This window comes from Melanotaenia boesemani, chromosome 9 (genome assembly GCF_017639745.1).
Source record: "Melanotaenia boesemani isolate fMelBoe1 chromosome 9, fMelBoe1.pri, whole genome shotgun sequence".
In the NCBI taxonomy this organism is placed as follows: Eukaryota; Metazoa; Chordata; class Actinopteri; order Atheriniformes; family Melanotaeniidae; genus Melanotaenia; species Melanotaenia boesemani.
The window spans coordinates 31053233-31078292 of NC_055690.1; the positions used below are offsets into that span (position 1 = coordinate 31053233).

General features: G+C 39.0%; 1 protein-coding gene across 1 annotated transcript; it reads right to left on the reverse strand.

Annotated features, from left to right (window-relative positions):
• Positions 1 to 4694: 4694 nt before the first annotated feature.
• alp3 (alkaline phosphatase 3) lies at positions 4695 to 23560 on the reverse strand. Its single transcript, XM_041994030.1, has 11 exons — positions 23491 to 23560; positions 21968 to 22084; positions 21609 to 21724; positions 19389 to 19563; positions 15171 to 15343; positions 14954 to 15094; positions 14170 to 14239; positions 12677 to 12811; positions 10083 to 10274; positions 6575 to 6691; positions 4695 to 5692 (listed from the first exon to the last, which is right to left on the reverse strand). The coding sequence occupies exons 1-11, from the start codon at positions 23558 to 23560 to the stop codon at positions 5382 to 5384; spliced, it is 1617 nt and encodes a 538-aa protein (XP_041849964.1). The 3' UTR covers positions 4695 to 5381.
• Positions 23561 to 25060: the final 1500 nt, after the last annotated feature.

The following is a 25060-nucleotide window of genomic DNA, read 5'->3' on the forward strand; positions in this document are numbered from 1 at the left end:
TGTGCGTAAATGCGCGTGGTGGACACGGGGGAGCAGAGGACTGCATCTTCCAGCGCAGTCATCAATAATGATCAACTTGCATGGAAAAGATTAAAATAGATGCTCGTCACACATTTAACACGTGGGAGGGGTGTTATTTGTCACGCAGTTTGGCGTGTTTTTCCACGTCTTCTCCAACTGTAAGGTGTTACAGGACTGCAGTCTTATGTTCCCCCTCGTCTCCTGCACTTAATTCTCATTTCATAACACATTAAAGTTGCGTTCATTCTGTGTGCGTTGCTCCAGCGCCATCAAAAGGAAAGGTGGTGTACAGGCAGCTGAGTAGGGGTCCGCGGGGGAGCGGAAAGCCTGTATATGACTGCAGAGCTGAGAAGGACATGTGGAGATGTTGTTTTCTGAACCTCCGTTTATACAGACACAGACTTCCAAACTGTAATCCTCAGAGTTAAAAGTTTTTTAGAACAAAGTAGTGCAGTAGATGAGCAGAAATCAGCTTTTTGTTCTGATGACAAATGCTGGAAGTATTGATTTATGCATTGTTACTTTAACACTCGTTTGTGAAACGGTTAAACAGCAACAGCAGAGGTCTGACAAGAAGCTATGGAAACAGAAAAGTTTGCTCTTTACCTTTTATCTGATTAAAGCATTTTGGGGGGATTCGCCTCTTGAAGCGGAAGTCTTCCAGGTTCATGTTGCTCATGATTAACATTCTGCAGATTTTATCAAGGAAAACTGTGACAAGATGGTACAGAAGTTCTGTCTGTCAGAGCAGAAGACCAGCAGATGTTATGATGATGATCTGGATGCAACTGTCTGCATGGCAAAGAGGAGATAGTCCATCCCCCTCTGGAAGCTGACACAGAACAGACTGGTTTGACAGGTTCCAATGCTGCTTTAAAACACCAGTAAATTTAGACGTTTATTTAATTTCATTGGCTCCTATTTTCACTACCACCATTTTGAAATATTTGTTATTTAAAACTTTATTTAAATTTTTTTAATCTAATTTCCTTTTTAAAAAAATTTCTGTTTTTCTCATAAAGCAGTCTTATGAAATTTAAAAAAATATCTTGTAAACTATTTTAGCCCAGTGCATATTCTTTAGGCCTCTGCTCAAAAATTGCATAACAGTTAGTGCAGTTAAGGGAACATTTGTGAAATTTGTTTAGATGTCATTAGTCACAGGCAACACAGAGCATACTTTGCTCAAATTAATAGATAAAGATAAAGGCACAGCAAGCTCATAATTAAAGCCCATAGATTCTAAAGAGCCATGTGCATCAGCTGTGCAGAGCATGATGTTGGTTGTTGCCACTGTGCTGCCAGAGACTTCTTTTATTCTTCACCATTGACTCTGATATGTAAATATCAGTGCTAATGGTGAAGAATAAATGAAGATGGGACATAATATGAAAGAAAATGTTTCAGGCTTGCCTAAAAAAAAACAATGATCAAGAAAAGTAGAACAAATTTAGAGTTTTTAGTGAAGATGGTTCAGAAGAGGTCTGGCCATTTTGGTACATTTTGGCAAGGCAGCAGGTTTATTCATAGAGACAACTCAAAATGCTTTAGATAAAACATTAGAAGCAAACAGACATCAATGCGAAAGAGATCATAACTGTTTTCGTCATCATCATTGTCATCATCATCTTCATCAGCAATGTCATCATCTTCAGCTTCATCATCATCGAAAGAAAAAAGAAAAACTCTTCTCTTAATTAAAAGCAGACACAAATAAAAGAGTTTTCAGACCTGATTTAAAAGAACTGGTTCAGGTTTCCTGCTGGATTGTTCCAGATGTTTGGAGCATAAAAACCAAATGCTGGTTCTCCCTGTTTAGTTTTAACTCTCGGGATGGAAAGCAGACTTGACCCAGATGATCTTAGAAGTCTTGGTGGCTTCTTTGGTGTCAGATGATCAGATCTATGTCCTGCACCAGAACCATTTCTGCATTTATCTTTAGTAGACTACGGTAACGCTGTCCTTCAGGTCTCCCTAGGAAGTCCATCAGACAGCTGCTCGAGTCTTCACTGAGACCCAGTAAGTGGATTATATAACTCCAGTCCTCAGATCTTTACACTGGCTTCTTATCTGTCAAAGAACTGACTTCTAAATCCTGCTGTTAGTTTACAAAGACCTGAATGGTTTAGGACCATATACATTCAGGATCTTCTGGTTCGTTATGACCCAACTAGATCACTCCGGTTATCAGGGTCAAATCTACTTTATGTTTCCAGAGACAGAACTAAACATGGAGAGGGAGAAGACTCCCAGGAAACTGCAGGTCTGAAGCTCCCAGCAGTCTGAAATAAAGTTTATAAACTTTTTTATTTGCTGCCTCTTATAAAAACAACTGTTAATTCCTCACACTGGAACTTCCTTTCTTACATTTTATCTATTTTATTTGAGGTTTTTCTGTTTTCTATTTTATTTCTTTTATTTCTTTTTAAATGTTTTTTTTGTAATTCACTTGTCATTGAGTCCTTCACTCCGCTGTAAGGCTTTTAATGTTTTATGTAAATCACTTTGAATTGTCCTCTACATGAAATATGAAGTGCAGATAAACTTGTCTTGCCTTGTACCCTAGCAGCAACATTTTAAAATCAGCTCTTTGTCTCAGAGGAGCTAGTGTAGAGATCTGAGAACTGGAGTGATGTGTTCTCTTTATTTGGTCTTTGTGAACACAAGCAGCAGCATCCTGGATTAGCTGCAGCTGTCTTAGTGATTTTTTAGAGACCTATAAAAGCTTTCATTACAGTCGTCAAGCCCACTGAAAACAACCGCATTACCAAGTTCTTGCAAATCATGCTGAGTCATCAGTCCTATAGATATGTTCATCAGGTAGTAAAGGCTGATTTGGTTTATGTGGCTGTTAAAATTTAGCTCAAAGTCCAAATATGTTGTCCAGTTTGTTTTTAATGTGTTTTCTCAGGTGTTAAAAGGTCCATGTGGTTTGAACTTTGTAATAGGAAATATACACTTTCTTCCAAGAATTTAGACAGAAAAACTGACACAAAACTTTAATTTGTAACTTTTTTAAACAGTATATTCACATAACTGATCACTTATTTAATATTAAAGAGATCAAGTGATGTCTGAAAACATGTTAAAAATACCTTGCTTCTATTAATTTCTTCCTCTCTGTCCACATATCCTCAAACCTCAGCATAGACAAAAGCATAGACCCCTCCTCCAACATCTGATGTATAAATGAGTCCTCTATGGAAAAGATGAAGAGCAAACCCGTTTATTGAAACAGATATGATGGCCTCTGGCCAGACTGAATGAGAGCAAGGAGAGTCAAAACCAGCTTTAACAACTCCAATCCCCAACAGATGTCTCAAATAATTACCACAATCTGTCACAGGTAAAAATAGATGAACTTTAAATATTTTGCATTATTAAGAGGCTGCTGTATTAAAGTCATCAAACCAAGTTGCCTCAAACTTCAATTAGCAGAGCGGATATTAGAAGAGAGGATCAAAGAAATGAGGATCAGTTCTTTCAAAAAAAAAAAAAAAAAAAAACTTAAATCGCAAGGACATTTTCTCAGTTTTCTCTGTTCTACATTAAAATGTAATCAGACATTTAATAATACAAAATTCACACTCACTGTACAGTTTATTATGTCCACCTTCTCATACCAGGGTGGTGGCATAAATTCAACAAGGTTTTGGAAACATTCCTCAGATGTTTTGTTCAATATTGCCATGACAGCATCACACAGCTGCTGCAGGTTTGTCGACTGCATCCATGATGAGAATCTCCCGTTCCACCACATCCCAAAGCTGCTCTACTGGACTGAGATCTGGTGACTGTGGAGGCCGTTGGAGTCCAGTGAACTCATTGTCATGTTCAAGGAAGCAGTTGGAGATGATCTGAGCTTTGTGACATGATACATTTACCTGCCTGAAGTAGCATCAGAAGATACTACTCTGTGGTCATAAAGGGCTGGACATGGTCAGTAACATCAAGAAGACATGTTCCAGACAGCTGCTGCTCACTGGATATTTTCTCTTCTTCAGATCATTCTCTGTAAACCCTGAGATGGTTGTGTGTGAAAATCCCAGTAGATCAGCAGTTTCTGAAATAATCTGACCAACAACCATGCCACGTTCAAAGTCACTTAAATCCCCTGTCTTCCTCGTTCTGATGCTCGGCTTGAACTTCAGCAAGTCGTCTTCATCGTGAATGCACGATCATGTCCACATGATTGGCTAATTAGATTTTACTGTTAAAGGTCCCATATTATGCAAAATTCTCTTTCTAAAGGTTTTCTAACAGTCATATGTGTCCTTGTAACCTGTGTATGAGGCCTAAAAATGAGAAAATCCTGTCACTTTTTTCACTTGCTTGCTCCACTTTTTAGTGAATGTGTGCTGAAATAGGTGAGTCTTTCCCTTTGTGACCTGTGGAGGGAAAAACACTCCCCTGGGTAATGGAAACTTCCATTGACCTGCCCCCCTGGCTAGCTGAGCCCGCTTGCTAAAAGTCCAAGAGCGGGCACCAGCAAAATTCAAACCCTCTCCCAGAGAAGGGCGTGGAATGGGAGTGGACAGGCATTGAAATGCTCAGACACAGAAACAGCCTGTTCTGTCGACCTCACTAAAGCCAATCATGAATGACTGAAATTAAGGATGAAGGCTGAATTTGGGGTAATACTCTTTGAAAACAATGTTGTTGGCCCTCTGATACCCATATGAAATTGTTGAAAAAATGTAGAATATGGGACCTTGAAGTTAGCCGGACCTCATAAAGTGGACAGTCAGTGTATTTTCATGGGCTGCTTCTTAAAAAAAAAAAACAGTGTTTTGTTCTTACCCCTAGAAATATGGAGTTAATTGTAATTATAAAATTGGACAAACATAAAGTAATACTGATGATTATTTATATCAAGTGGAGAAAATGAATGACAAACTACTACAGCTTGTCTTATTTTTGTTTTGTTTTGTGTTTGCCAATACTTCTTTTTTTGCCATAAGTTTGAAATAAAGCATTTATTTATTCATCCAATTATTACACCACACAGATGAAGAGATACCAGTTTGTCATCAAGGTTTTCATTTGTCACAGTTCAATAAATAAGATCATCTCTAAATTTGGAAGTTTTATAGTTCATGAGAATTTTTTTTCCTTACAAAATAAAAAAATCACATTTGTATGGTTGAATGACTTAAATCAATAAGGCAACAAATAAACTCTTATTTGAACAAACTCCAAACAGATGAGTTTACTTTATTTCCTGCCTGTGGGTCTGATCCATTTCTTTGTTTATGAGTTTAACATGATGCGTCACCAGCAGCAGCACAAGAAGCCACACTGATGTTCGATGTGTCCCGATTGACTCGAAGACCCCTGCTCGGGGACTCTAACCTCTGATCTCACATCAACACTATCAGGATCAGCACCAAACTGAGGAGGCTGCTCAGCACAGCTGCTGAGGCCCGAGCTGACCCGACCCCATCAGTGGGGAAGGTGCTGTGAGCCACAGGTGGTTCAACCTGCCCCTGGCAGTGCCTCAGGTCAGCGCCTATGCAGGCAGCGTAGCCCATAGCATGGGCGATGTAATTCTGCTCCTGGACGCCACTGAAGAGGTGAGCCATAGGTCCACGGGCCAGCACAGCCACGTCCTCCCCACTGTGGGTGGTGGACTGCATCGGGGCAGCAGAAAACTGGACGTAATCTTTACTCTCTGAAGAAGACAGAAACATCACAGAATATTTGTTTATTTGCCGTTTATTTATACTTCAAATGTTATATTTATTTTATACATTACATTTTATGTAATTATTTAACTTTTCTTGTTTTCTCATTTATTATCAGTTCCCAGAGTCAGAACCAGACATGGAGAAGCTGCATTCAGCTTCTATGCTCCACATGTCTGGAACAAACTCCCAGAAAGCCTCAGATCAGCTGAAACACTTATTTAAATCCTGGGTAAAAACCCACCTGTTCTCTGCTGCATTTCACTAGTTTTTATTTAGAAGTCAAAATCTACATCTGGTTCTTTTAAGCTGGAATCATGTTTTAATATTGTCTTTCCCCACACTGGAATTTTATTTCTTGCATTTTATCTGTTTTATTTTAGCATCTTTGTTCTGTTTTTATTTCATTAATTGCATTTCTTTAAATCTTTGTTTTTTTTAATGCACTTGTATTGCTTTCTGCACCCTGCTGTAATGTTTTATGTAAAGCGCTTTGAATTGTCTTGTACATGAAATGTGCTATACAAATAAATTAGCCTTGCCTTGTCTATTATTAGTCAATATTATATATTATTATTATTTATTTGTAAAAACAAACAAACAAACAAAAAAAACACTACAACATTCTGATTTCCCTCTGGGATTTATTAAGTATTTTTAATTTATTTTACATTAAATCTACATGCAGACAAACGCAGATAAGTCCAGTAAAATAAGGAGGGAGGGGATCTTTGCAGAGAAATACACCACCATACTTCTGCTTTGTCACAAGGATTGTTTCATTTATTTATTTTATTTAAAGAATATCCTGTTGAGTGTGAATTTGTTTTATAGTCTATCAAATTTAAAGAATAATCAGTGCATCTTACTGGTGGTGATGTTGCGGATGTCAGGGCGCTTGCCATTAATGAGTTTGTGTCCAGGCCCATTGCCGTACATCAGTGTAGTGTAGGGTAACATGTCTGTCCCCCACAGTGGAGATTTACCTGGAAAACACAAGTATTATCTTTGATTAATCTGCAGTGTTGTCCTTTACTGCCTCAGAGTGCTGCACATACACACACCCATGCACACACACACACACACGTGCCCCTTTCTGTATCCCAGGGGGGCTGCAGGAGGTCTCGAGCTTGTTGAGTATCTCAGTGTTTCTCTCCAGATGAGCCATTAGCCTGGTGAGTCTCCCTGCTGATGAAGAGCTTAGAGTTTCACAGTCCCATTAATCACTGCTGTACCACTGGGAGGAAGACGAGGAGGAGGAAGACGAGGAGGAAGAAGATAAATGATGGGTAGGAAAGAAGAAGTGGAAAGGTGGGAACAGCATGACACAACAACAGTTCAATCAATACAAGCTTTGAAGACTGATATGAAATGAAATGAAGAAAATACTGTAATAACCAAAGATAAATTAAAATGTAGATTTTGTTTTGGGTTGTTTTATTAATATGTTAGGTTTAATTTATTTATATACACACACATACATATATATATATATATATATATATGTATATATATATATATATCTACAGGTATTAGTCAGAAATGATTAATTTAAGTCCTTGTTCCACAGGGGGTGGCTGCTGCTAAGAATGACATCTTGCATCTTCTTGTGTTATAGCAGACCCGAAGAAGCCTCTGTCTGAACACACTCGGTTGTTTTCTCACTGTGGTGAACATTATGTTCTGCAGCTCCTGCAGCATTCTTTTCTGGACAATCAGCTTTAGATCAGTTCCCAGAACCAGAACTTCTGGATCAGTTTGTTTAGCTTTTTAAGTCTCTGGTTCTGGTCCTGCTGCCCCAGCAGATGCTGCAAAGCTGATTAGACCTCCCACAACAGACTGACTGAAGATATAAAACATCTAAACACTGTGCTGTTTACTCCTGTACCAATCGTCTCTTATTTTGATTGACTTCAAGATGAGGTGATTGTTTCTGCACCATCTCACAAACTGACTGACCAGTTCTTGTCCATCACTGATACTCCCCACAACTGCAGAGTAATCAGAGTATTTCTGCAGGTGACAGGACTCAGAGTTGTATTGAAAGTCTGAGGTGTGCAGTGTGAAGAGAAAGGGTGAGAGTACGGTCCCTTGAGGTGCTCCAGTGCTGCTGACCACCATCTCAAACACACAACCTTTCAGTCTCACCAACTGTGGTCTGTTTGTCAGGGAGTCATAAATCCAGGTGGTGGTGGAGGTATCCACCTGGAATTTATGGAGCTTCTCACATAGCAGAGCAGCTGAAATGTATTAAAAACTCTTGAAAAATAAAAGAATATGATCTTCAAAGTGCTGCCTGATTGGTCCAGATGAGAGTGGGCTCTTTGAAGCAGGTAAATGGTAGCGTTTTCAACCCCAAGATGATTACGATATGCAAACTGTCAGTGGTCGTGAAAGGAGTTAACTTGCTTACTGAGGAGAGCCAATAGCAGTCTCTGCAGGACTTGCATGATGAGAGATGTAGTCATAGTTGTAGATACTGATATGTTCACAAGTTAGTATGTTTTCATGCCAACAAATCTCTAAAATATCAGCATTTTCCTCGGTGAAGATGTGTATCTAATCTAGTAAAGCTTAAAAATCCAGTAGTGGTTGAAAGATAAGTAAAAGCCTTAAAATGGATTTATTATTTACTTCTGCTGTTCCTTCTCTGACTGACAAACGATTGTCTGGAAAAGCAATAACTCATCTGGTTTCAAGCCTCCAACTAAAAGGAGAGAACAGAGAGGAAGAGGAGAGCTGAAGGTGAGAAAAACATACAGTCATTATAAAACTCTCAAACAGGAGAGTGAGTCTGACGGCCGAAGAATATGTCAGAGAGAGGAAGGCGATGCTTTGGATGGTTGATGGCAGGTAGAGGGAGGAGAGATGAGGAAAAAGAGAAGGACTGAAATAGAGCAGTGGGCAGGAGAAAGGCTGCCAGCTGAGAGTCTTCAACCAGGCTGTAATTACAGGGAAGAGAAAGCAGAAGAAATGTCAAGCTGCTGGTGGTTGAGACACACACACAGTGTGGATAAACACATCAGAAAGGGAGAAATGTGGATGCAAGAAAAGCAAAGATTTAACCTTCCTCTTTTGTTAGAGTCGGCGCAGACTCGTTTTTAGGGTTTAAATGATAAAAGAACCACATAAATATTTCTATAGCACTGAGGCTTTTTGACTTTGTCAGGAACCTCTATTTCATCCAAAATAAAGCAAAAAAAAAAAAATCTCTAAATTATAAAATGCTGTTGTTGTAATTCTAACCTTTGTGTTGTTAGGGTCAGTTTTGACCCCGTTATAAAAATAAGATTATAAAGCAATAGCTAAAAGTGCATTGTCATCCAACACATTGACAGCCTGCTCTTCTCTATCATTTGAGCTTTGGATGATTCTCTTTTGGTGTTGTATACCTCTTGTATACCCGCACACAAACAAAGCTGGCCATGTCCAGCACTCAGTGTAGAATTGGTGACTTGCAGAGAGCACATGTCCAGCTTGCAGATGCAAAAATGAAAATAGCATTTATTGATGAAATGTTTGGTGAAAATAAGTTTAAAAAGCGATACAGATGAGTGGCTTTCTAAAAGAGGAAGACAATGTGGAATATCATCCAGAAGTCACATCTGATGAGTCTGATGAGGTGGTTGCTGTCAGTGAAGTTGCTACCCCTTAAAGACTTAAATCCAAAGATGGTAAAATCTGTTGGAGGTCAGTAGCACATGATACAAATGACAGGTCAGATGGAGCAAATGTCATTCTAATGACCCCTGGAATTACAAGGTTTGCCATTACAAGAGCCAGTGGCATCAAGACATGTTTAAGCCATTTATGCCAGTATCAGTAAAAAGAGGCGTCCTTGCTTTGAGAAAATGAAGTGAAATAAAGTGCTTTAAAAAAAAAAAAAAACACCTTTTGGCCTTTTTCTGGAAGCAAATGTAAATGACTCAAAAGTAACCTGTACCACCATAAATGTTATTATAGTTAATAATATTTAAAAGACAAATTAAACAAATTTATTTAAGAAATGTGATTTAATACCTCTCTGTAATGGTCATGTAACACAACAACCTTTTATTTATTTATATGATACTCGCGAGGTTAATTTTATTATCTATTTTTATTTAAACTGAGGGACATACTTAAAAAAAATGTCCCAGAGGACCACACCAAAAACATTAAAATCAATATTCTCATGAATAAGGAAGCCTAGCAAGGTAACCAATAGATAAAAAGAAATTGGATGATAGATTTTGTGTAGTTTACAGCTGATTTAAGACACAGGGTCATAACCGGCACACAAACATAAGAGATGGTAACAGAGAGCTAACACAAGAGGAAGGTTAAATTCACTGTGACGTTTTGCATCAGATGTTCAGGAAGTTCAGCTGCAATTACCCAGAATGCTCTGTCCTCGAAAAGGGAATCCGTTGAAGGTAACAGGTTGGGAGTGGTCAGCTGTCACTATGGTGAGAGTTTCTTCCTCTTTGGTGAGTTCGAGGGCCTTGGTAATGGCATCATCAAAAGCAACAGCTTCATGGAGGGCCATGTACACCCGGCCATCGTGGTGGGCTTGGTCTATTCGCCCGCCTGAACACACACAAACACACAGGATGGTGATTAGTTTGAGTGACAGAAGAATAGTTATCAGTTTAAGTAAACCAGGTAGCAGACCCCACTGATGAGGAAACTGCTCAGTCCCTGTGAAACCAGAGTTTGATCCGTATTGCCTTCAGTCGGTTAGATCTGCTTACAGTGATGGGTGGACTCCACCAGGGCTGCCCTTAGCCATCAATTCTGTTCATAACTTTTATTGACTGAATTCTGAAGCATTGAAGGGGTCTGGTGGACTCATGATTGGGTCTCTGCTTTTTGTAGATGATGTAGTGATCTCCAGCTGTCAGTGAAGTGGTTCACAGGTGAATGGGATGTGACTGAGATGAGGATCAGCTCCTCCAAATCCAAGACCATGGTCTGCAACCAAAAAAGGGTGGACAGTCCTCTCCAGTTTGGGAATTAAACTCCGCCCCACGTAGAGGAGTTCCAGTATCTCAGGAGCAGGAGATTGTCAGACAGATCAGTGCAGCATCAGCAGGGCTGTGGACTCTGCATCAGTTTATTGTGGTGAAGAAGGAGCTGAACCAAAAGGTGAAGCCTTTGATTTAGCTGTCCATCAATGTTTCTACCCTCACCGATGGTCACCAGCTGTGGTTAATGACCAAAAGAAAAAGATCACAAATACAAATGACTGAAATGAGTTTCCTCCCCACCATGTCTGGACTCTTAGAGATAGAGTGAAACACTTGGTCATCCAGGAGGAACTCAGAGTAGAGCTGCTGCTCCTCCACACTGAGGGGACCCTGATGAGGTGGCTGAAGCATTTGGTTAGGATGCTTCCTGTACACCTCTCTGGTGAGATGATCCTGGCACAGGAGGAGGAGGCACAGTGGAAGACCCAGATTACGTTGGAGGAACTTTGTCCGTCAGCTGGCCTGGAAAGACTTTTTAGATTAGCTGGAAAAAGTGGCTGGGGATAAGAAAAGTAATCTGGGCTTTCCCGCTCTGCTGCACCTGCAACCTGAACTCAGATAAGGGAGGTCTGGGCTTCTCTGCTTAGATAGATGGATGGATGGATGGATGGATGGATGGATGGATGGATGGATGGATGTTTATTTTGTTTATTTGTTTAAATGCATTATTTCAGGAATCACTTTACAAAAACTCAAATCCTAACTCAGAACCAGTCTGTTAGGATTTAAAATGACTCGGACTTGTCTGAATTTACTTGAAACTCATCCTGGAAATGTTTGAAACTACCTGGGACTTCTTAATATGGAATTGATTTAGACATTTTTCCAAGTGGACATTTGGAAAGTCTGGCTTATCTTTAATTATCTGACATGAGTTGACTATCTTATTTTTAGTGACTTAAGTCTGACTTGTTTTAAATACAATGAAAATCAAGTGAAATTGTTGTTAAATGGATTTTAATGTGTTACTGAGTAGAGAAGTGAGTAAATCAGGTTGATGTATCTCATGTGGCTCGACTAAAGACTCAAATGTTTCTGGATTTGACTTGGACCAACCATAGGTTTACAGATCCACATACACAAAGAGATTTGAATGTTTTTCTCTAGCTGATTAAGTTTTTCTCAAACCTTCTTTTATGTTTATAATCCTCTCCTCTTTACTGTCTGTATTGGAGAGGGAAGTAGACCCCAGTTAATAAGCTGTGATATCGGCGAGCTGTCAGTGATCGGGTGCGCCATATGCCTGCTTCTATTTATACATTTTTATGTTATTTTTAAGTCATGGCAAAGACACTCGGTGGAACCACGGAGTCCCCAGGCGGCTGCCTCAGATTAAGGAGAGATGGATGAAGAGGCCGGTGAAGCAGAACAGAAACTCATCGAGCTGTAGGGAGAATCGATGTCAAGTCACCAGATCTTGTGCAGGTACAGGCTGTTCTCTGATACATCACAGCATGGAGGTTGGAGATTCACCAGCAGCTTAAACCAACATCAGCACTGAAGTCAAATGTACAGGAGTTGTAGCAAACAGACACATCTACTGCAGAATAATTACAGTATGATCTCAGCATCCTTTAAGCCGACTTATGAAGGTCCACAGTTTGTTTTGTCAGTTTGACTGATTTACACTTTATTATATGAGCCATGATGCCTAAAAAGCACAGGTGTGCCTACAGGTGAGTCTAATGATATCATTCAAATCATTAAAAGTTTTTAATTTTCTGGAATTTACAGCACTGAGTACAGCCAAAGTAAAACCTATCATATACATGTTTCCCACCTACTGAATTTATAATATAGATATATCTTTATAAAAAAAAAAGTGAATTGGCTAGACATGTGGCTGTTAATGATTTTTCGAAGTGGATGTAAACTAAGCAGATCAACCTGAAATAGAACAGGTGTATTTTTATTAAAAACTTTGTTGCTTCTTGGTTTTTTGTGCTGAAGCTGTTTTCTCACCTTCCACTAACAAGAAGAAGCCCTTTGGGTTTTTCTGCAGGATGCGGATGGCCTTTTCTGTGGTCTCGATGATGGATGGATCCATGCTCGGGTCTCTTTCTACCTCAAAGCGCAGATCACCAGGTTCAAATAGAGCTGGAGGTGGATGGGTAAACCAAATTAGAATTACAGCATGCCTTCTTTTTTCATCCTCAGCACAGAAATAACAGCAGAAAATGTCTTATTATCATCCTGCTATTTGCAACACACAGGTAGTGATGAACCGCTTTGGAGAAAAAATCCAAACTTCTATCATCAACCTTTAGCAGGAGAGCACTCAGTCCAGAAATAGTTTGATGACTAAACGTACATCTCTGCACCATCACACACCACTTACATCATATACTCAACTGACTGTGCAGCAGCTGCAGACACAAACGAATGTATTAAATGGACATAATGAAATTACAAATGTATGGATGGTTTATGTTTATATATCTTATACAGAAGATATATATAGCTTATTATAGTTCTGTAGTTCTTATTTGATAAAAAATACACAGGTTTTATCACATGATTTTTTGCTGCTTTCCATTCAGTTATCTCAGTGTCTGGATTGTCCGTCATGTTTCAAATGAAAGTAGCTTGTAATAAATTAGAAATTACTCTATAATTTGTCAGTAGCTAACTTGAATCGATAAGGCTTTCGCTTTGCTAACTGTTAAAGTGAGGTAACAACAGCAGCTAAGCTAGCTCAGAGTATGGGCTTTTATCTGCTGTTTTGATGGCATTCTGACTAGGTCACTATTTGCTGTGGTAGTATAACTACTGTTACTGAAAATATTTATTTAAACATTTTAACTAGCTATACAACTGAGCCAGCTGTATTAGCACATACAGAGCACCTTAGAAAATTTTCTAAAAGTCTATTTCTGTTACTTTTATCAGTTTGCTATACGTTAACAACAGCATTACCAAAGCTACCATCTGCTGCTATATGTTAGAATTCAGCATCATGTCTGTTTGTTAGTAATCTTGTTTGCATCCTAGTGTCACTTAAAAACTACTCAGTTTTGAGTTTCTTATACAGCATATTATATTACATTACATTACTGTTACCTCAGCAATAGAACACTTTTAGAAAGGGTCACAGAACATTTGTCTCATCACTCTGGTGAAGTTACAGTATGCACTTAGCTTACATTAGCTTAGCTTAGCATGAAAGCCAGCCTGAAGCAGTTTGTATAGTGAAAACACAGTAAAACAGACAACTCTTCTGGGTCGTCTTACTTCAGGTGGTTTTCCTACGTCCCAGCCTCACTAACATACTTAACTGCTATTTATAGGTGCTTGGACAATGTTTCTCCAGAAACACTAATGTTCTTTATAAACACAATTTAGGTCATGAAAAGAGTGTGATGGAAATGAAAAACCACGTGTGTACAGTTTGTGGGGTTTACATCATTAAAAACAGGGAAGCTGTGGCTTCACACAACACCAATTATGAAAATTACCCATGAGATAGTTCGTAGCATCAGGGTCAACGGCATCAAAGTCTGTTTTATTCCACACATAGTGGGCAACCTGTAACACAGGGAAATGGAACATTTAGGCTGATAATAAACATCTTTATGACATCTTTGTGACTGAAGAAGTCACCTGCTGTCATTGTTGCTTTTCGCTATCCTCTAATACTTAGTTTTCAAATCTATATTTCTATATAATCAGGCAATAGAGTCATTTTTAACTCCTTTGAGCATTGTGTTACATAATTTTGCATGTTTTATTGAACCAGAAATTGAACTGGAAGTTTGATGTTTTGGACACTTGATGCTTGCAGACTGTTTTCCATCTGCATCTTAATAATTTACTCTTTACACTGCAATAAGAGCACCTAGCATCTCCATCAGTGCTCCACGGCGAGGTTGGTGTCCTTCTTGAGCAAAGCTTTTCCTTTCATTCACTAAAAACATCTACATATTTATACCATCTGAAAAGAAAAGTCATGACAAAAAGTTTTCCTCTTGGTCTGGGTGAGCTTCTGTAAAAGTTAGGTGAGGTTTTCTAGGTTTGTCTTGAAGAAAAAAAGTCTTCCATGAGTCACCAGAATGTGCCAAAACTTTCTGCCTACAAATGTTGATACTCGTGCATAGTGTGGTCAGTGAACAGTTCTCATTTAGATTCAGAAACACCAGGCAGGCTGCTATTATGTGACAGTCCCTCTACATTCAAAGGTCTGGGAAACATAGAATCCCAAAGACACACAGAAAGCATCTTAGCAAAACCTGTTAGCGTTACCTTTCCCATTTTCAGGCTTTGCCACTCCTTAATGAGGTCTCGTCCATCTCTTCTCTTGCCCCTGGAGGCAAAGTCACTGGGGTACTCTGGGTCTTTGGTACCCCTGGGGGTCATGTACTTTCTACCTCCACCTATGATCACCTGGAAACAGAAATAAAGTCATAAACCCACATGTTCGAACATTATCATAACAATGACCTGTGTCATGAGAACTTACATCGATGTCTACATTTTTGATGAGCTGGGATGATATGTCAGTGCAGCCATCCTTCTTGGCAGCATCGGGCATGTCAGCATCACTGTACCACTTCCTGCTGGCACTGTGGGCGTAAGCTGTTGCTGGGGTGGCATGCTGCACTCGAGTGGTGGTTACTATGCCAACAGACTTCCCTATGACGTAGAAGCAACAGGTGGCATGCTTGTTAGAAAAGTGAGAAACACACTGAAGAGCAGTGTGGGGTTCAATATCCTGCCACAGGATTTCTGGAGGTTGGGACTAAGCTAAGCCAAAACTACAATTTACTGATAAATCTACAAAATCATTTAAAAGTTTTTATGTACATAAGTTTTTTCTTGCTCCTCTCTGTGGATTGATGCAGACACAGGGCTTCCAATTAATATAAAAAGCTTTTTTTTTTTATCCTTTTTTGTGTTGGTGACAGCTGCTGTGGTACAGCATGGCCTTTAGTCAGAACACTCCTGCTCATTACTTATTATTTTTATCCTAATTGCTCTGCAATCAGTTTGTCACACATCAAGATGTATGCTGGCTTACTACAAAAAGTCCAAAGGTGACTTCATTAGAAGCTGGACAGGCGTCTGAACTATCTGATGTGTTTCAGGTGTAAAACAGCTGCATAAAGACTTTAAAACTGTTTTATCTGAGCCATGAGTCTGGCTGCTGTAATCTGATAAGGGATATTTCATGAATAAAGTAACACTGAGGTTATAGTTGTGAAACGAAGAACATAAATTTATACACTACTAAATATAAACACATCTAGTTTGAAATCCATTTAAACATGAGGAGTCACTTTAAACAGCTTGACATTTGGTTCTGGACCTTGGATCTGCAAGCAAGTTTCAGTTTATACAGTGAATGTGTTGGAGTTCACCATCAGTGGAAAAAGCTGTACACAACTCACTCAACACCTACACACACCCACACCCTACACACAGACACGTACACACCTGCACACACATACTAGTTGCTGTTGTGTTCACAGTTTTTACTGTTTTTTCTCTCAGGTGTCCCTATAGATTGTCTGTTGTGTTCTTTTAGAAGATTGTTTATTGTTTCTTTACAGGTGTAGCAGCTGTTGAGTTTCTCTGTTTAGCTTTAATTGCAGTTGTTGTGGTTTATTTTCTACTTCTTCCTTTGTTTTATTTTGTTCTGTCTTTTCTCCCCCTATTTCTCCTCTATCCACATTTGTCCTTCCGTCCCTGTTTCTCCAGTCCAGTCCAGCGGTTATAAGCAAAAGTATTTTGAAAAAATAATAAAGGATAACATTTAAGATTCAAGGGGAGACCCATATCCAAATGGCTCCTCTTGGCCGAGTAAATTTGTTCAGCACTGTGGCGGGGTTCTTCGCCAACCAATAAAACAGGCAAGCTGTACTTCTGTTTGTGGTGGATTTATTGTGCTCGTGGCTCCCACTGTGCTCAACAGTGCAAAAAATGTCCAAAAACTCCAGTAAAAGTTATATTTACATATTTACAAAAAATGGAAAAAGGGAAAACAAACATATACCGTTTGTCTCTCCTGAGACCAGCCAAAAATATTCCAATATTCTATCAATCGATCCTTCCAGTTGCCAGCAATGCAACTCAATGAATGACCCTCTGCACTTCTCAGGCTTCCCTTTAAATCCTCTAAGCCCCTCCCCTTATACTCAATAATGCTTAATTTCTACATATAAATCACTTTAGTTAAGTTATTTTTAAGTTTCCACAAAAATAAAATAATTACAAAAATAACACAAATTCTACACATTCATTTAGAATATTCATATTCATGACAGTAGCAGAAATACCAAAGTAATCAACGGTTTTTAAAATAAAAATGTTTGGTGTAAACCGGAGTGATCACATGATCATGACGTCACTTCCGCATGTCGGCCAGGTCGGCTTCTTAACAGTGGATTGGATATTGCCTCGGTTTTCAAGAATCTTGATCTCCACTGGTGTGAACTAAGAGTGTCAGAGTATTCTGTTATGGATGATAATCATGATCAAAATTACTCATTTCTTTTAATAATACATACCTAAATTCATCATCATGAACTGATGGAATTTTTTCTCTGTATGTCTCAATGAATGTACATATCTAAAATAAAATCTATAACTACTTTGAAGTTGTAATTTTGCAGAATTTCAACACAGAATATTCCTGTTAATTTGGTGACAATCGTGCATTTAGTGACATTCATCAGAAAAATATAGGATGGTTTCAAAATGGTTTCATATGCATATTTTATGTATGTGAAATTCAGAATAGGCACTTTCACCACTATTTTCATGGTGAAATAGAGTCATTTTGGGATCAAATGTAAAAATTAAAAACTTATATGAAAAAAATTTATTGTATTGTAATTTTATTGTAAAAATCTCAGAAGGAGTGATCTTTGAACTTTATTAAAACAGATGCACTTACAGGTCAGTGAATATCTAACAGGATAACCATCCAGAAACAAATGCATATATCTCACTAAACTTTAATGCTGTGAACAGTCCATGTATGTATTTTAAAGCTATAAATATATCCAGCTGCAGCACAAACAAAGTTGTTTTCTGAGGACCAAACATGGTCCACCACTAAACCAGAGTAATTTTTCTTGATGTTTTTTAAGAGGCTGGCATGCCCATTAGTTATAATGTTTGTCAGATCTTTTTGTATATTGTAAGGGAGTAGGTGGAGTAGGTGGCTGTATTACAGTACCACACTTTTAAGTTTCCTATGTGGTTTCTGAATATATTCTGAATATATTTTCAACTATATGTTGGCGTCCACCAAGCACTAAGTTATGATTGCTTGATCAAATAAAAATTCATTTATAACCTTTATTTAATGTTTTATTCTGGATGTTTTATTTGGTAGATTGTCTCTCTCTGTTAAAATAACACTAAAAATAATGAACTGTTGATGTCTCTTTAAGAGGATAAACTTACATAATCAGAAGGGGGTTAAAAAACTATTTACCCTGCAGGGCTGTGCTGATTTGGTCATAAACCTGGGAATTCAGGAGGCAGAGTTATGCTAATCTATGTGAATTAGGTAGTTTTTAATTTCTTTTCTGAGCTGAAACATGACAGATTTTTTTAAAAAAGCAGAGAATAGTTAATAATACGGAACCAAAAGTTTTTGTTTTTGGAGATTCAACTTGTGTATGTTGTGAGGCAGCATTTCTAATCCAGGTTATCTTTCTGCACACTGAAATGTTCAGTACATGTATTTTAGCAGGTAGAAAAACAACAGCAAAGAGTGAAGAAAACTCATCTGGTGACACCTCACATCCATCTTGAGACCTCTGGGGGGGTCCTGGCCCCAGATGTTCCCCTCCAGTAACATAAATGATGATAAAGTGGAGGTCGTTTTGTGAAATGTGCTTTTAAAACATCATATTCTGTAATTTCTTTTTTCAGGTCAAAGACTAAAAATAGTTTTCTGGTTCTACGTAACACACACACCTTCACACATCTACCATCAGTCAGTAGGGCTGTTCCTATCTGTAGCTGATGAAAACAGTGGCGACAGTCAAGGTCTTTCCTGAGCAGGACATCGTCCTGCGGTCGATCCTGAGTCCCTGCAGCCCACAGCCAAGCGCTCAGCCGGAAAATCAACTTTGGTGAAGACCTGAGGGGTTTTCTTGTCTCGAGGACAGTTACAGGAATCTGTTTGCTCCTCAAACATGACTCAGCATTACTGTCTGTGCTGCAGAAGTCTGCTTTCACCTTGTTCCAGCATCATGTAAGGATTAACTGTCCTTTGGCAGGTCTGAGCTCCTTCTGAAGGTCAGCTCTGCTTAGAAAGTTTTTTTTTTAATATGCTCAGTGTCCTTTGGGCAGTCATGTCATCTTGTTTTTGTTATCAATTTGTGCAGTTTCATGAGAATTTTCTGAAAGTACTTTCCAGTCTGTCAACTGGAACATTAAGTCAACATTAAGTTGCACATTAAACAAATTTCTGATGGCCTGAAAGATTATGCAACTCAGTATGTGTCAATCAAAACGATGCATCTGTGGAAAACAGGGGTTCCAGGCAATTTGCAAAACTATTAACTGCTTCACAAAAGAAAAGGTTGATCCTTGTATAAAAAACAAATATCACTATTTTACATCCCAACAACCTAATAAATAAGCCTGTCCCTGTGGTTTCTAACTCTGAATACTACAGGGATTTACTTGACATCATGTCTCTGTCTTGGGGTGACCTCACCTGCATCTTTGGCCCACTTCAGGATAGACGTGACCTCGTTCCCCTTCTGGGTTTTGCAGACCCCGTTACGAGCCGCCGCGCTTACTCCAATGGTGTTCAGGTTGGTTTTCACTCCACACAAATACGCCGTGGCTGTGGCTGCACTGTCGGGAATCTGGAAGTCCACACTGAAGGTCTGCATACACAAACACACACACACACACAGATGATCAAAAACATAAACTGCTGGAAAGCATGAGCCTGATCTGAATAAAGATTACAGGTAGTTAAAAGAGCAGAACATTAATCATTATTGTCATAATTTAATCATTTATGTCTTTAGAATGTTATTTAACATATAAATACCTATTTGTGTTATATATGCAAAACATTTATCAGCTCCAACTAAAGAAAATAAAGAAAAAACTAAATCCAAGTAAAGAAACAGCCAAATATTGACATAAATCTGACGCAACTAGTCACAAGCACCTAAAACTACAAACACTACATTTATAATCATCAGTATAATGGATTGGGTCAGAATACACTGTAAAAGCTTTAAAATCATCTGAGCCAAAAGATGCTGTTTGACCTTCACTTTAGGACCATCTCGAAGATTACAGGACTGATGTCTCAGCAGGATTTATGCATTTATCTTTAGTAGACGAGACTACTGCGATCAGTCCAGAACGCTGCTGTTCTAAGACCAGGAAAGTGGATCATAGAACTCCAGTCCTCAGATCTTTACACTGGCTTCCTGTCTGTCAAGGAATTGACTTCTAATTCTGCAGTTAGTTTAAAGCACTGAATGGTTTAGGAGCAAAATACATTCATGATCTTCTGGTTTGTTATGAACCAACTAGATCCCTCAGGACATCAGGGTCAAGTCTACTTTCTGTTCTCAGAATCAGAACTAAACATGGAGAGGCTGTGTTCAGTTTCTGGAACAAACTGTGGGTTTGAAACTCTCTGCTGCTTTAAATAAAGATTAAAATCTATCTATTTTTTATTTTTATTAAAACAGCTGTTAATTCCTCACACTGTAATTTTTGCTTGTTGCATTTCATCTTATTCTATATTAGCTTTTCATTTTTTTATCAAATTTCTTTTATTTCTTTTAAAAGTTTGTTTCTAAAGCACTTTTTAATGCTTCTTCTGCACCCTGTGATGCTTTTAATGTTTTATGTAAAGCACTTTAATGTGTTGGGTAAATTAACCTGTCTTGCCCTCAACGGGAGTTTTATTTGCATCTTAACTCAGCTTGTAGCTGAGACATGACTGTTCTAGTCTGAGAAAAGAAAACTCAAGTATTATCAGTAATAAACTACAGATTTCAATATAAAGGAGAGAGAATATTTGTTTTAGATCACTTTGGCTTCTTTTTCACTAAAGACGAACGGGTGCCGGTTTGGTGCTGGTGCTAGAGCCGGTGCTTAGCTGGTACGTTCAGCATACCTGTTCGGTTTTCCAGCAGATGGAGCCAAGTCGTTGCTGTGTCATTACGTCATCTAAAACGCAACTGACTAAGCCACCTTGAGCAGAAGAAAGGAGGAAGCGCTCAAGCAAAGATTAACATGGAGTTCACAGTGTCCTGCTCTTGTTCTTCCAAACCTGCCTAGACTCCCACAGATGGACCAGTCGTCTGTTCATGGCTATCCACGAACATTTGATTATGAAGCGCAGAGAACAGTGACTACATTTAAGGACAGAGATAATTATTCAAAGTTATGTTACAATGTTTTTAGCCATTAGCTACAACAGGTAGCCCAACGTTGCACTGACTATTCTTACATCGATTACATGGTACAAACGTAATGACATTTATGTCTATTTTGCAATTTCCCTTTGGGATTAATGATGTATTTTTCTAATATTAGATGGTGTTGGGGCAGATTCTGATGCATAGGCTGCCTGTTGTCTGGACACATCCACGGTCAAGATTCTGGTGGGATTGCATTGTTCTGGATTTTACTACATAGCAGTTTGTGCAAAACGTCCTCGTGTCCCCGAAGTCCTCCCTGTTGTGATCAGACCACAGCCATCTGTTCTAAAGAATACACACATTATTAAATGTGTATCCAGTCCAAAATTTCGTCTAAGACATTCTGTATGATTAGTTTACAGAATGAATGAATGCGACTGACAGTTTACAGGTAAATATTCAGGCATCCATGCAGTCAACCATATATTCCAGTGTGTGTGTGTGTGTGTGTGTGTGTGTGTGTGTGTGTGTGTGTGCACCTTAGCCAGTCCCACATGGGGGAAAGTGTCCATGGTCATCACCGTCTCCTCTCCGGTGCGGTTCTGCAGCTGTCCTTTCAGGATCCGAGCTGCTGTGTAGGTTGTGAGTCCCATACCTGACACACACATCACAAACAGAAACACACACACATTTTCACATATTTCACCTCTAACACACTCCCTCGCTTTAAAGATCTGTGATGCTTTAACATATCTTCTTACTCTCTTTTAGCCCAAGCTTGAGTCAAAAATCAAATCAGACTCTGACTCCTAAAGGTGTTTGTCTCACCTGTTGAGCCAGGTGGGGCTGTTCAGTAACACCTTCAGGTCAGGAAATGACAGTGTTTTCTGTAACTTACCGTCTCCCAGGAAGAAAACAATGTTCTTGGCAACATTGGCATTGAGCTTTCTGTCCAGCACCCACTGTAAGTTCTCCCTGGCCTGTGACCTCCAGTATTCAGGGTCCTCCTCCTCTACTGCAGGCAAACAAAGATCAAACTGGTCTTAATCCTGAAATAATTTCTGTTATCAGGAAGAACCTGGCTCCATAATGCACACACTGTAAAAACCTACAAAGTTGTCATTTCAACATTTCTTTCTAAGTTAGGTGAGCACATAGTTAATAAAAAAAAGCTAAGCTATCTCAAAATGTCAAGTTTACAAATCACTTGTGCAATAAAATGAAAGAACTTTAGATAATGGAGCAACTAAGAGCACCATGCAGGTAAAATGGTTTTCAAGTCTTGGGAATAGTCTAATCTCACCATGATGATACTATGAATACATGTTAGTAACAGATACAAGATAAAAGTTCAGACACATATTCTACAGTAGTGTATATCTGAGTGTATTAGTGTGTATTAGTGTGTATGGTTTATATAAATATGTATATTCTCTTTGCTGGACATGAATATATTGATACTTGGGTTCTGGGCATATATTGGACATTCCTGCAACTTCAGTATGTAAAATGTTGAATGGAAATGTTTATTATTCCTAATAAATAAGATTACTGTTAAAGGGTGTTTGAAGTCCCATCCAACTTTATTTATAAAGCACTTTAAAACAACCACAGTGGATCGAAGTACAAAGAATAAATCAATAAAAACAATAAATCCAGACTTCTGGGGCTGAAGGGTGGTGTGGTGGTTCCCCCTGTTGTCTCACAGCAAGAAGGTTCTTGGTTTGCATCTCAGCTGGGGGGAGAGGTTCGAGCTGTGGAGTTTGCATGTGTATATACTGTATCTCACAGAAGTGAGTACACCCCTCGCATTTTTGCAAATATTTCATTATATCTTTTCATGGGACAACACTATAGAAGTGAAACTTTGATATACAGGACACCAAACTATAAAAACTAAACTTCGATATAAAGTTGAGTAAGTGCAACTAAAAGACTCGTGTTTTGTGAACCTGCATTCAGTGGGTAAATAAAGTTGTAATATTAAGTTGGACTCAATTTTCAATTTAACATGAGTTGTTTCAGCTCAAAGATATGAGTAGACCTGAATATCTATCCTTAGGTTCACACACCCTAATTGTGCTAACTCAAAATAGACAATAGAAGTCTGACAACTAGAAGTCAGGTTTCATGTTGTGAAGATTTGCTTCTCATGTCCATCTGCACAAATCAGTAGCTTACAGTTCATGACGAGTAATATTCCTCAACTTTATGACATTGCAAAGTGCTTGAGTGGCTCTTTAAAGTGCATGTCCTTGCTCAGGTGTAACTTTGTGCTTTGAAGCAACATCAAACTGAGATTCTGAGAGGCTCTATGTGCATCCTGCAGCAGATCACTGTGAGCAGAATAAAAACTGTCCTCTGGGACTCCACTGTGTGTGTCAGGATGCATGTTTTGTAGCAGCAGCTGTCATATCTCACTCTCGTGCTCTCTTATCTGCTGCCATACATCTCCGGGTGCTGTAAACAGTTTGATGTGACCGTCCGCCATGAATGCTGATTAAACAGTTGCATAACTCCACACGGACTGAACGTACTGATCTGAAAGGGCTGGAAGCTTCCTCCAAAGCACCCACAGAAGGTTCAAACCATGAAAGCTAATGTGGAAACTGAGAAACGACGAAGGAGAAGAAAGGGAAAGCAGAGAAATGAATGCTGAATGGCAGATGATTAAGTTTTAAAGGTGTATGTAAGAAACCTAGAAAAGAAGTCTGATACTTGGGTAAAAAGAGAATCCAACATCAAAGTCCTTTTCAGGACTCTGTGATGATGAATGACACCAAAAATCTGCTGGTTTGGGTAGAAGAAAGAAGGAAAACAATAAGTCTCAAAGTGTCACCAGATGAAAGAGAAATAAATGTGTGTGGCTTTAGGCATCATCACACTGTACAGGTTTTAAATGAGATAATCTGATTAAAACAAAGATATAAACTCTGATATATGGTAATTAACTGAGGAAAAGCAGTGCTGGGATTTCCTAAACTTCACTGTTTATTGTTATAGTGTCAGAACACCTTCAGTATTGATATCAGCTCTAATTCCCTGTTTCAATAAGCTTATGTAACATCACAACGTTAAGGAAGAGCAGAGTTTCAATACTGCAGTTTACCAGAAACCCACACACAGACCAGTATCTGCTTTTGGACTCAAACCACCCACTGTGAACAGAAATTGTCCATCTTCAGCACTTTACACCATCAGGCTGAAAACCTTTCTACGAGGACGGAGGGAGAACTCAAGGAACAAAAACACATTAAGAAAGCAGTTCAAACCTGTTGACATCCCAACTGGACTTTCATCAAATCAGCTAAATCTGGAAAAGCATCATGAACAGGAAAGCCAGAAAAAAACAGGAGCAAGAATGTTGTTCCATAAAAGCAAAACCCTCAGACAGAAGCTGCCAGAGGACAAAACACCCAAACACAAGCTGAGTGGTGTCGGGTGGCTGGGCAGCAAGGAATGTTCACACCTTTATACAGCAGAGACCATGAACTCATAGCACAACACAGGAGAACAGCTCAACAGGTCCAGATTCACACGTCCATCTGCATCTCCAGCATAAACGACACCTTTCTCAAGACAGTAATGTCCACATTTTGGACAGAAGACAGCTGGTTTGAGGGAGGCGTCAAGAAAAGAAAACCATCCCTGAAAAGAGGACCTACAATGCTGCTTTGACTCTTCTCCCAGGAGTTTCACATCAGTCATACATTGGACCACAACAGTTTTAGCAGTTCACAGGCAGCAAGGAAAACGGATTGGTCCAGAGAGTCAGTGACACCATGTGACCTTAACGCCCCATTTCCACAAACGGATGCGGGTCTGTACGCATTATTTTTATTTTTTTATTTTTTGCATTTCCACAGACAAAAACGGGAAGGGTACCGGAATATCCAATCTGATCCATCCCACTTTTCTGGGACCCTTTCAGTGGGCTCCAAATCTTACCTATCTGATCACAAGGGGTGGAGCCTAACACACTGCAATCCTT

Coding starts and splice junctions, on each gene's coding strand:
- alp3 (XM_041994030.1), bottom strand. CDS start 23,560: ATGGCGGACGGTCACATCAAACTGTTTACAGCACCCGGAGATGTATGG. Junction 14,240..14,953: donor AAAGCCTGAAAATGGGAAAG/GTAACGCTAACA, acceptor CCTGTGTTACAG/GTTGCCCACTATGTGTGGAA. Junction 6,692..10,082: donor TCGAGGACAGAGCATTCTGG/GTAATTGCAGCT, acceptor TGTGTTTTCCAG/GTAAATCTCCACTGTGGGGG.